Source organism: Sphaeramia orbicularis, chromosome 11 (genome assembly GCF_902148855.1).
Source record: "Sphaeramia orbicularis chromosome 11, fSphaOr1.1, whole genome shotgun sequence".
Taxonomy (NCBI): Eukaryota; Metazoa; Chordata; class Actinopteri; order Kurtiformes; family Apogonidae; genus Sphaeramia; species Sphaeramia orbicularis.
This window is the reverse complement of record NC_043967.1, coordinates 47,552,579-47,568,785: the sequence shown is the minus strand read 5'-3', so window position 1 is coordinate 47,568,785 and position 16,207 is coordinate 47,552,579. Positions and strand designations below refer to the sequence as shown.

At 35.2% G+C, this 16,207-nt stretch overlaps 1 protein-coding gene across 3 annotated transcripts; it reads right to left on the bottom strand.

Annotated features, from left to right (window-relative positions):
- Positions 1-1,459: 1,459 nt before the first annotated feature.
- Positions 1,460-14,893, bottom strand: cndp2 (carnosine dipeptidase 2). 3 transcript variants are annotated; one of them, XM_030147861.1, is made up of 13 exons: positions 14,729-14,893; positions 12,856-12,907; positions 12,701-12,771; positions 10,954-11,097; positions 10,677-10,839; positions 6,812-6,900; positions 5,439-5,639; positions 5,199-5,283; positions 4,109-4,269; positions 3,844-4,008; positions 3,446-3,587; positions 2,876-3,023; positions 1,460-1,664 (listed from the first exon to the last, which is right to left on the bottom strand). In XM_030147861.1, exons 3-13 carry the CDS (start codon positions 12,758-12,760, stop codon positions 1,598-1,600), a joined length of 1,425 nt encoding a protein of 474 aa, XP_030003721.1. In that variant the 5' UTR covers positions 12,761-12,771; positions 12,856-12,907; positions 14,729-14,893; the 3' UTR covers positions 1,460-1,597. The 3 variants fall into 3 exon arrangements, with proteins under 3 accessions (XP_030003721.1, XP_030003719.1, XP_030003720.1); XM_030147859.1 differs by lacking the exon at positions 12,856-12,907; XM_030147860.1 differs by lacking the exons at positions 12,856-12,907; positions 14,729-14,893 and having other exon boundaries at positions 12,701-12,849.
- Positions 14,894-16,207: the final 1,314 nt, after the last annotated feature.

Here is a 16,207-nt window from a genome sequence, read left to right as displayed (position 1 = left end):
ATGCCAAGATCCATTTGTCATTTTTTCCTTTACTGCAAATATACATGCAGTATAAGAGAATATGACCTAACAAAGTAAAAACAGGCAATTTTTTTTTTGCTGTTAAAATATGTTACAATAGACTATTTTTCTGCACAAAGTTGTGTTGCAAGACACATTTCTATTTCCTCAGTCAGGATACTTAATGTTTAAATTCTGGGTGACTATAGAAGCAGATTGTCAATGCAAATAGTACACGTCAGCCAAATATATTAACAAGAAAATTGTAAGAAGTTTTTCAGAATCATTCAAATTATGTATTGACATGGAAGACATTAAAACAACTTTCGTTGTTATGTGCCAATGACACATAGGCTACAAACACCAAAGGGGTAATTCATAAAATAATTCAAAATAATATAGAATTCAATCATGGAGGACGTTGTTGAGACTGGAAATGTACTTCAGTATTAGAGCTGCAGGGTAGAAGCTGAAGTGAGTAATGAAGACACCACTGTGTTGTACACAGTCTAGATTTTGTTTCATCTCCATCAATAGAGCAGTTTATCTCCCACTGCAACCTCCTTTGCTCATACTTATCCAAAGTACTTTTGCATAATGATGTGATAAGTAACAACAGTTGTGACTTATGATGCTACCTGACATAATCAGCAGGGTGTAAAATAGTGCAAACTGAAGCATATTTCAATCCTATAGTCAGTGGTGGAAGAAGTATTTCCAAAACTTAGGTAAAAGTAGCAGTTAAAGTAAAGTGCATGTCTAGCATTCAAAACTTTAATTAAAAATATGCTAGTATTATCAGCTACATGTACACTATATAAAGTATAAAAACAAATGCAGATACTGTCTTTAGCTGTTAAATTATATCCTATTTTTGATTAACTTTACTGCCACATGAATAGTTATATATTACTGCTATACATGCTTACAGTCGAGTTCATTTACACTACTCTATATTACATTAATTTATTCTGCAATGTAATTGTTTTTGGCTTTGTGACAATGTATTTTCCAGCAAATTTCAGATTGTTTAAGGTTTATTAATCCCAAGAGGTAGAATTTTCTCAACCATTAAAGTAATGCCTAATCATTATGACAAATATTCCATATGAACATATTTGCAGATATGTGGTTTTCACTGGATAGGAAGGGACTGAAATATAATAATCTGATAAGCAAAGCTGTCAAAGAAGCGCAGTGGAAAAACAGTGTAATCTAGTATAAAATGGGAATACAAAAATTACATTACATTATTAAATAAATTTTGCCAAAAACTCAAACTTGTTTTTTTCATTTGACATCTGTAAAATCGAATTTCATTACATACAAGCAGGTGCATAAAGAGTAAGTATGAGTCACTCAACTGCTATAATTCATGGCCAGTATTTGTTACAGTAAAGTTGATAATTGGTGCAGAACACAACAATGTGATGAAGAATTATCAAAACAGGACAAAAACCAGTAACAAAGAAAAATACTTTTATTAGGAGGAAGTGTGTATAAAACTGATACTGTATCAGGTAAATCATAGCACAGTTATTATGGCTTTGATAGTGAGGATGGAAATATTTCACAGCTGTTACGATGAGACATGAATTCATTCCAGCTGAGAAACCTCGTGGAAGTATGCGCCCAACATCTTGATCCCCTGGATGTAGTTGGACCTGAAAATGGGAAACAATGATGAACCTTTGAGGATTTTCAGCTATTTGTTTGCTGACAAAAAGAAAAACTGAGATGACAATACAATAAAATTGTGGTGGTCAGACCAAAAACCACAAGAATTTTGCTAATTATCACACCCAAATAAGCAAAATTAAGCAAAAATGACATGTCAATAACCAAAGATAATACAAAAATGTGTAAAAATAAAATAAGTGTGGATTTGACATTACAGTGGTATAAAAAAAGTTCGGGCACCCCTGACAATTTCTATTATTTTCATTTATAAATCATTTGGTGTTTGGACCAGCAATTTCATTTTGATCTATCAAATAACTGATAGACAGCAATATCTGAACAGTAAAATTAGGTTTATTGGATGAACAGAAAATGTGCAATATGCATCTTGCAATTTTGTGTCCCAATTAATCAGTGCTAAGTAGTTACAGGTATTCAAATCAACAAAATGACAAGGGTGCCCAAATTTTTGCAAAGCCTATTTTTCACATCTCATTTAATTTCATACAATTTAATACTGTTACACTAAAAATCTTTGTATGGACAACACCCCAGTACTCAGCTTTTATTGAAGATGAACGGCATGCCACTGTGATCATTTTCTGTGAGGACAGAGTAAATTAATATGCAGCCTCAGAGGGGTGCCTAAACTTTTTCATACCACTGTATAAAAAGCATTATTTTGGCCATTGAACTGAAATTAAATCTACCATATTTCCTAAAACAAAAACCAATCAATTCTATGCTGGTGATGAGGTTGACATGAACAAACTAGGGCCAAGCATAAAAAATAATATGGATAAACCTCAGATGTCTGCGCCAGTTCAGCACTGGTTAGACTTCTATTGCTTTAATTTAACATATTCAGCCACATACTGCTGCCTTTTTTTTAAACACTTTGTTGTTTTAGATCACTCATCTGTAGTGTTATTGTCCAGTCTTGGTCACTGCAGGTGTATGTGAATATTTTAGCCAAATTGTAAAACATTACGAGGCACAGGAACACATTTATCCCTGTTAAGCAAAGAATAGCTTCCATGGTCTGAAATGGAATGTTAAATTGCTATAAATGACTTCTATATTACCCTTAAGTGAGGCTTATTTATCTGATTTTGATTTTAACTTCAACAAACTTTTTTTTTTTTTTTACCTATACTTTGTTACAGTTGTTCAAGTGCAACTAAGTTAAACAAACCTGTTGATTTTCTCGTTCTGGGAGTGAGCTCCATCATCTGAGGATCCGACTGGAAGCAGCATGACATTACGTCCTGTGGCCTCCTGGAAGGTCAAGGTGACGGGGATGCTTCCACCTTCGCGGGTCAGGTCAGGCTCCACACCGAAGACTAAAGCCCAGCAGGACAACCAGACAAGGAAGGAAAAAAACAAAGTCAAAAATGTAGACATAATGTTTAAATCAGCTACCTACAGTGACATAATTTTCCCAGACTACACTAAAGAACTCTTTCTTTCCCACCGTCATCAGACTCAGGACTACCATTGTTTTCACTACCTGTTTACATTTTTACTTGCGCAGACAGAATTGCACCATTTACATTTACCCTATTTTTCTTTTTTTAATCTATCTTTTTCTTTTTTATCTATATATACTCATTTGTTATATGTATTTATTTGGCATTCAGTGGACAGCAAAGCAAGAATTTGATTGTAGAGGGAACATGTTTCCTCACCGTGCATGTGTCAATAAACGCCTCAAATCTCATGAATCTCAGTGGAAATGAGCCTGTCTCATTCGTTTCAAATTTACCTGTCTTCATGGCCTTCCGACCAGCCATGTAATGTGGGTGGTTGAAGTCAGACACCCAGGCTTTGGCTCCATGACCCATGTACACTTTCAGTTTGTTGGGACTTCCCAGAGCAGCAAACTTCTTCTCCAAATGGCTGATAACCTTGAAAATAAAAAGATAACAAAACATTAGTGGAATCACCAATACGTATTTTGAAAATGTGATTGTTTGTAACAGCATTGTAAGACAGTCTGACAATAACAGATATAGATATTTCCCTCAGTGGAGAACAATGACACAGAGGCTTCAGAGGTTTTGAGGCAAAATTTGCTGCTTTGGTAATCGTCTGTCTATGTGAGCAAAAACTTTGGTGTGGACAGAAGGCTGAGGGTTTTCAAATGCGCAGATGTTATGTTACCTGTTTCTCCACAAGTTTGGGGTCCATGTCAGGGACGAGACGGATGGAGAACTTTCCGATGACCTTGCGTGGGATGACCGTCTTGGCTCCGGCTTCAGCGAACGCTCCTTCGATCCCGTGGAGAGACAGAGATGGGTACCTCCAGCGATGCATTAGGATCTGCTCCTGAATGGGGAAAATACACAACATACGGGTGATTTAATGTGCAGGAACCCAAAGCAGTGAAGCACACGTCCATCCAAAAAAACAGTGTTAATTTTCCTACCTTGGTTTTATGCAGGAGGCATCCAACTCCGACATCTTTGCAGTATTCATCCAAGTCAAACTCTATTTTCTCGTACAGTTTTTGCTCCTCATCTGTCAGAGGGGCCACGCTGTCATACATCCCATCAACCAGAATTTTTCCTCTTCCATCCACAAGGGTCCCTTTAAGAAAAAAAAAAACAAAACATTGTTACACTGGCCTGAAAATGTCATGTTATTAAAGTTTTTATTGAATTTTTTGTGTAACAAAATTTACCACACAAACATATTAATTTTCATCAGCACATGTAACAGTTACTGGACAAAAAGAAGAAAATACACTAAGTATTTTAATAAGTAAATACACTTACAACACTTCCCCTTTCCACAATTCCATGAAAAATTGCACTATAACTGTATATAAGTTGATACTGTATCTTTATGTGTATATATATATATATATATATATATATATATATATATATATATATATATATTTTATATGTATATAGAGTTACTTTTTTTCTTATTTTACTTTCCTTACATTTTTTAATAAATCTTGTACTTATAATTTACTAGAGAGACAACATTTACCAGCAAAGAATTCCATGTATGTGTTCACAAACTTGGTGAATAAAGATGATTCTCATTCTAAGTAAATTAATTTAAAATAATGCTTTAAGTCCTGTCTCTGACTGGACTTATGGATGCACAAATACAGTAAAAAAAAACAAAAAAAAAAAAACAGGTAAAATAAAAAATATAAATAAATTAAAATACCTCAAGAGCACCAATACTGCAAAAGCAAAGTTTAGCTCTTATTGAACATTTTCAGCTTTTATAAATAAGAGCAAGTCCATCAAATATAATTCTTTGCGATTGTGTGATTCAGTTCAAATATATAAGTATTAGTTCAAATGATGCGTTCACTGACAACAAGTTAAACGATTCTTTATAATCAGCTCTAACTTGGGGTTTCCAGTGACGAAGGATCACTCTGGGAGCTGATATAAAATCTTTTAGGGCTAAAGGAAATTTGGGAATCATTTGTTTGAGTTATTCTACTCAAATTAACTTCATGAAACTACATTTAAAGCACAAACTTCACTTACCCATAAGTGCAATAAGGTCGGTCATGGCCTCATGAACGGAGCCACCGAACACACCTGAGTGAAGGTCCTTCTCACAGCATTCCACCTTTAAAGAATAAAAAAAAATCCTGTTAATATAGCACAGAATTTCACAAAGCTTGATGTCTTACGGTGAAATGCTGCATTACATTACATTTACACATGGTTTCCAGGTTTTTACAAATTGTGTGACATAAATAAACAGCAGGACAATGACTTCACCTCAATGAAGAAGTAGCAGATCCCCCTGAGACCATATGTGATGCAGGGTTTGGTCTTGCCCAGCCAGTAGTTGTCAGAGATGCAGACATAGTCCACATCTTTTAGGAAAGTGTCTTTACGGGAAAAGACCAGTTCATCCAAGCCCTCGGACCCTGACTCCTCCATCCCCTCGAAACAGAATTTGATGTTGATGGGCAGCTCCTGCAACAAGACAAAAGATATTGAATTACTGAATGTGAAGGAAAAAAAACATTCTTTTATGAATATCATCACCAGACCTTGATGTATGTGACTTTACAAATGAGGATTTTTAACAAAAAGTAGAATTAAAGTGAACAATGAGGAAGGCTTTAACACTAACATCAATTACTCCTGATTATACAGTAAATTTTGTCAGAGAAAGATGATTTTTAACTCCATCTTTATCAATTTCCAGTAAAACATTATATCTCTCAAAATGTCCCAGAGCTAAAGATGGTAAAAACAAAAAAATCACACTGGTGCCGTCATTTGGTTTAATCATTGATTGTCGTCTGGGGTAAGACGCCACATGATTACCTGCTTCATTCTCAGACCTTTGATCACCTTATGTGCTAATGGGTTTATAGTGATCAACAAGCAACCACCAAATCACCTCTGTACTTTAACACCGAGATATCCCTCACAATGATCATGAACCTTTTTAGCCAGGAAAACCCTTAAATTCACTCTTTATATATCCTCCAGCAAATAAATGTACTTAACAGCTGCATTTTTATTGCAAAAACTGTGCTTACATTGAACCTGGAGCCATAAAATTTACAGAGTTTGCAAGAATCAGTCACATAAAAGGCCTAAATGAATTTGTTAAAGGGTGTAGTTTCTTTAAAAGAGATAGAGAAATTACTTTGTGAATGCATCAAAGAGAGGAACATAACCATCATTCTGTTCACCTCTGTTGACTTTCGATGGTTTCATCCATGTCATCACTCAGGCCTGAAATAAACTGCCACACCTGTTTATTTTTACTCTACATCCAAATAGTGTTCCACTCTATTAATTCTAATACATTTCCCATAAACCACACCTGTAAATCAAACCCAACACGTCAGCTCATACAAAAGGATTCTCTTCATTGTTTTGAATTTATTTAAAAAAATTTTTGGTCACCCATTACAAAGTGAACCGTATAAAAATGCTTTTCATTGAGCAATTCATCATCAGATCTTGGTTTTCCAATCTCTATCACAATCATTTATCCTCAAATCTTCAATTAAAGACTCTCTAAAGCAGACCTGTGGGCTTGGATGCTCCTCATCACACCCCATGACAGCAACGGATCAGATTTCTAATTAACACTCAAGTAAAACAGCAAGACTCCAACAGAATTTTACCTGTTTGATCTTCTGGTAGGCCTCGATGCAGTTAAACCAGGCCAGCACTGGACCCTTGTCATCAGTGGAGCCCCTACCATAGAGCTTACCTGCAAAAAAAAAAAAAAAAAGTTTTTAGTTTAGTTTACTTACAGCATCTTACAACTGCATTTCAGTCATAAAAGCTCCATGTCCATTTTTATTGCATTTATCTTCTGCTGTCTGGGGTAAGGTAAGTGACTCAGCTTCCTTAAGCTGCTAGTGTGGCTTTAAAATCTTTAGTAGTGCTAAAAAACTGTTGACTTTTTTGCAAATGAATGACCCTTATTCATGGTGAAATGTGGAAGACAGATCTATGACAGCTTGTAAAAAAAAAAAAGATGACAAAAGCAAGAACAGAGCTGAACAGACAGGAATGAGGCAGGAGGAAAAGGGATGTGGTAGTTTCTGTCAGCTGATGATCACCAGAGGATGCATGACACGACTGTGATTTAGTTACAGTAAAAGTGCTAATCCAATAAAAACGAAATGAGGAAAAACCTGTCTTACTATGTGAGCCAATTACCTGGAGAAGTGTCCCTTCTGTTTTATTATTATTATTATTAGTAGTAGTAGTAGTAGTAGTACTAGAGTCAGTAGAATTAAGTGCATGTGCAAAAATAAAAGAAGTTGAATAACTGAAGATTCTCCAAAGAGTGAATTATTTATTTTCATGTGATACACTCACAGATACAAACATTTCACTACTATACATACAGTCCTGGTTAAACTTGACCTGTGATGTTTTCAGATAAGACATGATTAAGACCATTAATGACGACTCTGGACTTAAATATGAAGCAACTGGGATGGACTTTGGAAATCTGCAGCTAAAGTACAAAGCTGATAAAAGCTCAAAGAGCATAACAACAACTACAGGTGAAGTCAGAGAGGTTCCACAGTCCTGTAATTCAAACTCCCACTGTCACTAAGAGGGAAAAACTAAAAAACAAAGCTGTGAATTCTGAGTTTTCGCTTGGTGTCACTGATTAGTTTAGTTTTCTTCAGTGGCATCACTTTCATCACCCCCAATTACATTTAATAGGTTAAATGACAAAAACAGGCTAAATGCAACAAATGACTGTCTGCTTCAATTAAAGGTGACACTGATACTTATGATTTACCAAAAAAATTTAATAATCCTTCAAGTTACATTTCTTGACATTTATACATTAACTCGCTCATTTCATCATTGAATGAACTAAGCAATCATTTATTTATTTGTTTATTAATTTATTAGGAATAGTGCATATTAATGAACATCGACAACAATTGCAGCTGTAAATATGCCAGATTGTAGCAGCAGTGCCAATTTCCATCTGTAGTCCCTAGGCAGGTGACAAGAAAGACAACTGACAAAAAGGCAAAACATGATAAACACACGCAGAACAACACAGTGAGGACAATCTACTGATGGTCACAGGCTTGGTTTTCCTTCATCCAATGTTTAAGTTGTGATTTGAAGGAGGCATATGATTGTGAGTCTCTTATGTTGAGTGGTAAACTGTTCCAAAATTCAGTTCCAGTGACTGAAAATGTAGTTTTTCTAAAAGCAGTGCGCCTTTGTGGCACCTCACAGTCTCCTCAAGCTGTGGCCCTGGTGGCCATCCCACTGAAAGAGCGGGTTTTGATAAAATCTGTCAAGGGAAGAGGGGCAAGTCCATGCAAGACTTTAAATATCAGGCACGCATTCTGCCTCTGGTAAAGCACATTATATGGTATCAACTACAAACATTACATAAGCATTAGTATCAGTGGTTAAAGTAAGAATCTAAGAGAATTAAAATTATTGTGCACATGTATTTAGCTATTAGTTGTTAATTTACTGATGCTAAAACAACATTTGTATAAAGCGTTACATTGAAATGAATATAGTTTTCCTTGTTCAATAAAGAAGTCAAAATCTTGAATTTTTCATTTATCGTGAACATGTTTTTCAAGTCATATGTGATGTAGTTTTAGTAATGAACTAGAAGCACTCGGAGAGCGCAGACCTCCGCCAAGGCTGATCAGTGGCCCCCCCCGTGGGCCCCCCCACCCCCGATCACCATCAAAATTTAATCATTTCTTCCTTATCCCATTTCCAACAAACCCTGAAAATTTCATCCAAATCTGTCCATAACTTTTTGAGTTATGTTGCACACTAACGGACAGACAAACAAACAAACAAACAAACAGACAAACAAACAAACCCTGGCAAAAACATAACCTCCTTGGCGGAGGTAATGAATATTATTTTTATTTTTAATGTTTTGCCTTAGTTTCTTGTAGCCAGAAAAAAAAAAAAAATCATAAATCAAAATCATAAATCAAATCAAAAATATTGAAAGAAAAAAAAGATTACATTTTTTTGCCCTCATCACCCAGCTCTGTCTGAAAGTAATTTACGCTACATGACAAATGAAGCAGACAAGTTCTGTGCAGTCACATAACTTTTTTCTATTATACACATCTATTTTGTGTTTCTTTGCAGACCTTGGCTGACTGTGACCTCCTGTGCAAACCCTCTATTTAACGGATTGTTGCCATGATGTGTTTTATGTGAGAAAGAAAGGACAAGACTGACAACGTTCCTCAGTCCAGCTGTGAGAACTGGCAACAAAAAATACTGCGTCATAGAAATTAAATGCCAAAGCAGAGAGACAAACTGTTCTTTCATAAAGCTTTAGTTTCTGTTTCATTTTGAACTGATAAACATCAAATTCATACTGTCAAAAAGATAAATACAGGAAAATGCAGACTTAAAGTAGGAATCATTAACCTAGACAATACTTAAACCTAAATACACAGTAAAAATAGTGCATAACTTGTGGTATTGTGGGTAAAACACCCAAGTAGTACCTGCACTAGACTTTTTTCTGGTTTTTAAATGCATTCCTCATAGAATTTACAAAAACAAAACCAATAATCTCAAATAACCAATGTTAAGGTGGTTGGTTTTTTTTTAAGTTTAACAAATTATATATTGTATTTTACTCAAAATCTAGTGTTGCAATGTGTGTTTTTAGGGACTTTTCGAATAATCTCAGCTGAGATGTCTTAAACACATCCACTAAACCAGTGCAAATATTGTCTAATAATTGCGTTTTTGTACATAGTAATCTTAATTTACATAACACTCTTGCAAAAAGCAGTTAACGAAGTGCCTTGGCAGGACTCTTAGAAATAATAAGTGCAACAAGTCACCAAGCTTAGATGAAAACAGGGATGGAACTGTCATGAAAGATAAACAATAAAGGAAAATGCAGAATTAAAGTAGGAATAATTAACCTAGGCAGTGCTTAAAATAAAGAAATTAAAAAATTAGTAATATTAATATTCAATCCCTTTAGAAGCTGAATAAAACAGACAACATCCCATCATTTTTCTCTCATCTTTTCCCTCATCCAAGCCAACACTCTGAATAAAAACTGTTCTTAAAGTCTTCTGTGGTAAAATAAAAGTACAAAATCTTCTGTAAACTTTGGATGTACACTTGGATACTGACACACAACAGTCATAGTATGCAGATCACAAATAACTCTGACTGCAGGAAAGGACATTATGTTCTGTAACATCAGCAACATGTTGATTATTTGCATTGATTTATTTACAGTGACTTAATTAATTAATTCACTGTCAATTAATACTGAGTCCAGCTGTAAGAACAGCCAAGAGAAATAGTGAGTCACAGAAATTTTGTCATTAAATGCCAAAGCAGAGAGACAAACTGTTCTTTCATATAGCTTTAGTTACTGTTTCATTTTGACCTGATCAACATCGCACTCACACTAGAACAGCAGCAGGGATATTTTGCACAGAACAAAACAAACAAAACAAAACTCAAACCCTGTGTGTCTATTCTTACCGTCTTTCTCCACCAGTTTGAAAGGCTCGGTGTCCCAGCCGTCGTCGATACTGGCCGGCTGGACGTCGAGGTGGCCGTAGATGCACACGGTCTTCTTACCCGGGTCTGATCCCAAACGACCCAGGACGATGGGCGGCAGGGGGATCTCCTCTCCACTGGGGAGCTGCATGGTCGACAGATGGCATTAACTATAGATCGCTACATTTGTGTCATCCTTATGTGCATCAACACGACAAGAACATGAGGTTTAGAAGCAGAAGTCCTCAGTCGCTCTCACCTTCTGTTTACCAATGTCCACCAACTCTGTTGTCCCCCCCAGTCTCTCGATGTCCTTGGCGGCCATCTCCATCATCTTCTTGATCTCCCCGCGCTTTTCTGGCCAAGCTGACACACTCTGTACAGCCACCCAGTCCTTAAGACGCTGCAAAAACACAATCAGAGCAGGGATTTCAAAAGACTTAAACTGCATCATCAACAAGGTCAAGGCCAAGTTTACTGAGACCCAGTAATGCATTTTTGTCCTCTGTGATGGACAACAGTTCCACAACTTTAAGTGTCCGCTGCAAAGGACATCCCATAAAAAATATGTATCTGAAAAAACTGTTGAATTATGCTGCTTCCAATCAAGACAATTGTTTAATGTAAAAAAAAAAAAGCCACATTTTTTACTTTCCTGGGTCTCAAGCAGATATAGCAGATTTAAAACAATACAAGCTGCCCAAAGTGCTATACAAACATAGAAAATAAAATGCATAATATGGCAAAACAGTACAAATCAGAACAAAAATATACCAAAATTGATAAAAAGAGATCTAAAATAATAGGATAAAACATCTAAAACACAAGATTAAATAAATAAAAGTCTCACAGTTGTGCAAATAAGTTAAGAGAACGTCAAAACAACTTTTTTTTTCTTTTCTTTTAAATCAGATGTAATGGTTGCAGTTGGCCACAGTGGGCTTACTTTGTTTTTAAGCTTTTAGGATGTTGGGATTTTCTTATCATATGATCTACCTTTCCCACATTTATGTATGTCGATATGGCAATAATAATGATCCAGAATGACAAGAAATTATATTTTTTTTTCTTGCAAAAATTTTAGAACACAGACTGCATCTAAATTCATAGAAACCTAGGAAAACCCTGGCATTGTTTTGTATGTTTGCCTTACAGTTTGTACATTTAGTTCAATTAGAAAATAACTGGTGTGTTGAATAAATACACTAATCTTGCATTTACGACCAAATTGAAAAGTTTTCTCATCATCATATCATTCGTCATATTGTGCAGGTAAATAGCTCGGTGGGATTCAGCATTTTCCCTTAATTTGGGGAAGACTTATAAGCATATTTGAGGGGGTTTATGGTTACTTTATTTCAATAAAAATATAGCATTTATGTATGTTTTTAGTATAGATGTATGGCTGAAATTTCTACTCTGTTACTTCTGGTGCTGCTGCTGCTGTCTTGGCCAGGACACTCATGCAAAAGAGAATTTTAATCTCAAAGAGTAACTTTTTCCTGGTTAACTAAAATTATAAATGTAGTAATAAAATAAGAACTACACATCAGGTTGGGCCATTGTAATCTCCACATCTGTAAGCAAAATATGGAAACACAACAGCATAGAATAAACAAAGACTTCAAAGTAAAACCTGCCATAAAAAGTCACTTATGCTGCGTTTATTTTATATTAATTTTGTGCCTAAAATGGCTTTGGAGCTGCACAGAAACCTTAGAACAGAAGGGAAAGCCCTATAAGAGTGTATAAAATGCAGAATATCGGGTTTTACAATTTAGCTCCATTTTCATTCTAACTGTAAACTGAAGCCATATTTAACAGGTCAGAGCACATCGCAGTTTCCATAAAATGCAACCACAGGTACGGTTAAGATGAGATTTCAAGTGTAACAGTGGCAAACATTAACAGATACAACACTGCTCCAGTTTCAACACAATGTGAGGACACACACTTCAGGGTTTAGGGAAATTATGATGAAAATTGCCAAAACAACAGAGTCTTACCTCCACGTATTCATCCTGGTTTTCGTCCACATACTTGAACAGAGCGGGGAGATGAGCCATGTTTGCCGGAGCTGTGGGTTGAACAGAGCGGAGTGAGACTCTACCTTCAACCGGTTCTAACTTATGTAAAGGCAAAGACCACGCCTCCTGCAAACCTGCTGACAGCTGCTGGATCTGTGGCTTCTGTCAGGCTCACAGGAAGTTGAGCTGGCATTGTTAGTTTAAAAAAAAAAAAAAAAAAAGAAAGAAGAGGGTTTTATTTCTCCATCAAAATAGTGGAACATATTTAATTACCCTCCGGCTGATTGTTAAAACTAGGCTGAAAAGTTTGAAATCACCTCTGAATTTTTGTTCCTTTTATTATTTCATTTATTCATTATGAATTAAGTTCACCTTATTTTTCTTGACACTACAAGCAGGTCTGGCATTGCTTTATTTTAATGCACGCATCAGTAGTTTTTCCATTCATTTTTAATTTCTTTACCTGCTTGTTTTATGACTGTGCAGTTCTACCGCTGTTTTATTTGTTTGTTTATATGGAAAGCACTTTGTAAAAAATTTTAATAACTGCTTTAAAAAAAAAAAAATCATTATTTAAAACATTGATTAAAAACCAGATGGTGAAATCTCACAACAGTTGACAAATCAACAACATTGATTATAAAAAACAAGTTTTATCATAGTAGTAAACTGTGAGTAAACTCTGATTATTTGCTCTCTTGGAGTTTCTAAAGGACAACTTTAATAATATTGAACTACTTTATTACTATTTGATGCTTTTTCCAAAAAATTTTATTATTGTGCTCTATTTTCCCCACCTTTATCTTACTCCTATACTAACTAATTACAGCTTTATGTGATTAATGTATAAAATTAATGCCCTAAGTCATTGTAAATAAATCAGTGCTAATAATCAACATGTTGCTCATATATAGAACATAATGTCCTTTCCTATTTGTGATCTGCATACTGTGACTGCTGCGCGTCAATCTTATTTATGTATATCCAAGTTTACAGAAGATCTTTTATTTTACAAGAAAAAAAGACTAAAAAAAGTTTTTATTCAGTGTTGGCTTAGATAAGGGAATAGACAAGAGGAAAATTTAGTGATGTTTTGTCTTTTGTCCTATTTTTAGTTTTTTTTTATTTTATCCTATCCTATCTTTTAATAGAATTGAGTATTAATCTTACTAAGAGTTTGTTACTAAGTATTGTCAAGGTTAATTATTCCTACTTTAATTCTGCATTTTCTTTTATCATGGTTTATCTTTTGTGACAGTTATATCCCAGTTTTCATCTAAGCTTGGCGACTTGTTAAACTTATTTCCAAGTGTCCTGCAAAGGCACACCGTTTACTGCTTTTTGCAGAAGTGTGATATAAAAGAAGAATACTATTATATCAAGAACAAAATTAAACAATATTTGCACTGGCTGAATGGATGTGTTTAAGACTTCTCTTCTGAGATTAGAAAACTACCTAAAAACACACATTGCAAGATTAGATTTTAAGTAAAACACAATATATAACTTGTTAAAGTTAAATAATAACCACCTTGACATTGGTTACTTGAGATTACTGCTTCTGTTTTTGTAAATACTATGGAGAATGCATATGAAAACCAGAAAAAGACAAGTGCAGATACTTCTTGCAAATTTTAACCACAATGCTACGAGTTATCCATTATTTTTTATGCGTTTAACCCACTTAGTAAGTCATTAAAATGACAAAATTGAAAGTTTGGTCATATAGTTTCATGTGAACTTCACAGTCATGGGTTGTTTCTAATATTTAATCTCATGATCTGACATGAAAACAGTGGAAATGGAATGAGGGTATACATCAGTATAAAGGTAATGGAGCCAGAAGTGAACAGACCTGATCTTATTCTATATTAAACTGAATGTATGATCCACTAGAGGACAGTTGTATTTGTATAATGTGTGGACCTGCTGCACATACAGCTGTTATTTGATGGCGGTGGTCAAACAGGAGTGTGTCCGTGTTCGGTTCCATGTGACTTTTCTCACCTGACCAGAGTTTCCTGGTGACGCAGGGCTCTTCAGACCAGACGCACAGAAAAACGGAGCTCAAAGTCTGCGTTCAAGTGTTTTATTCCACAAGAAAAAACAGTGAGGAAGCCTGACACTTTCACGCGTCACCGGATACAGATTGTAGCAGTTGGACGGTGCGTCGTCGCGCAAAGCATTGTGGGTGAGCGGCGGATGCTTGGTCATGCTGGATGGGAGGAGTTGAAAGGGGGGGTTGTCTGGGTCCAATATGAACCAGACAAGAGGGTTTTACATCCAGGGATTTCCAAACATGCAGATTTTATTTCGTGTTATATTATTTTTCTGTACATTAATAATTATAATTTTGTCAGTTCCATCAAAGTTAGGTCCAAAAAACAACAACAAATTTTTAATGTGATTTCAGTCTTTGATAACATTTTACATGTGCATAAATTGAAATATTAATTAATTTGAAATATAAACATAGTCCAACATTCATTTAAATAGTATAGTATTTATAGCTTTTTTTTTTTTTTAATTTGTCCGTTTTGATTTTGCTCTTTTTCGCTCTTGTGTGCTTTGCTGAGCTCAGCCCCCTCTTCATTTTTCTGGCCTCTGGGGGGCGCTAAAGGTCAGTGAAGACACTAATCCTGACTGAAACTCCCCAGCAACTAACTAGTCATGTAGGGTTTTTTTAAAATTCTAAATATCCTTATAAGACACAGGAAAGTAAAGGTTTGGGGGGTTTTGTTTTGTTTTTTTATACTGTCTTGATTTGAAACAGCAAAATGCAACAGTTTTTTCCAGATATATTTTATACAATGTCTGTTATTAAAGTAACCTTACAGAGGACAAAAATCCATTGCTGGCTCTCAGTTGTGTAGAATTTTTTTTTTTTCCTCTCATGTACCCAGGGGCTCGTAAGAGGGAGAAAAGTGACGATGATCCTAAGGATAAATTTTTACAATTTATCGCCATAAAAGAATGTTTGTTTCACCAGGTCCTAAAGCATTTATTTCTTTGCATTATTTTAGATTTATGTTTGGCAGAAAATAATCAAATCAGAAATCTGTTCTTCTACACTCTTATTACACAGGTTCCATTTTGTGTCCTTTGCTTCATAATGCCTATAGGAAATGACAGAATGGACAGTGTGTGCTATTTAGATTACTTTATACATTATGTTAAGGCTTGGACCAGTTGGCCTTGCTTGTATAGGTCAAACCCCTGTGACCTTCTGATCCTAACCTTTAATCTGAGGCATTCACCACATACATGCTCTTACTTCATTCTATCGTGTATGAGATTAAGACAAACCATAAACAACACTAAGAGTCACATTTATGCCTACCCATTAGGAATCATTTACACATTTAATTGTTTTACTAACAATGAAAATATGAGTAACTTTTTAATATTTTCTACATGCTGTAAAGCCTCTTTAATGTCGTATACTGGATGAAGAGAAACCCCACCCTTGACAAAGATCCAGTCTGT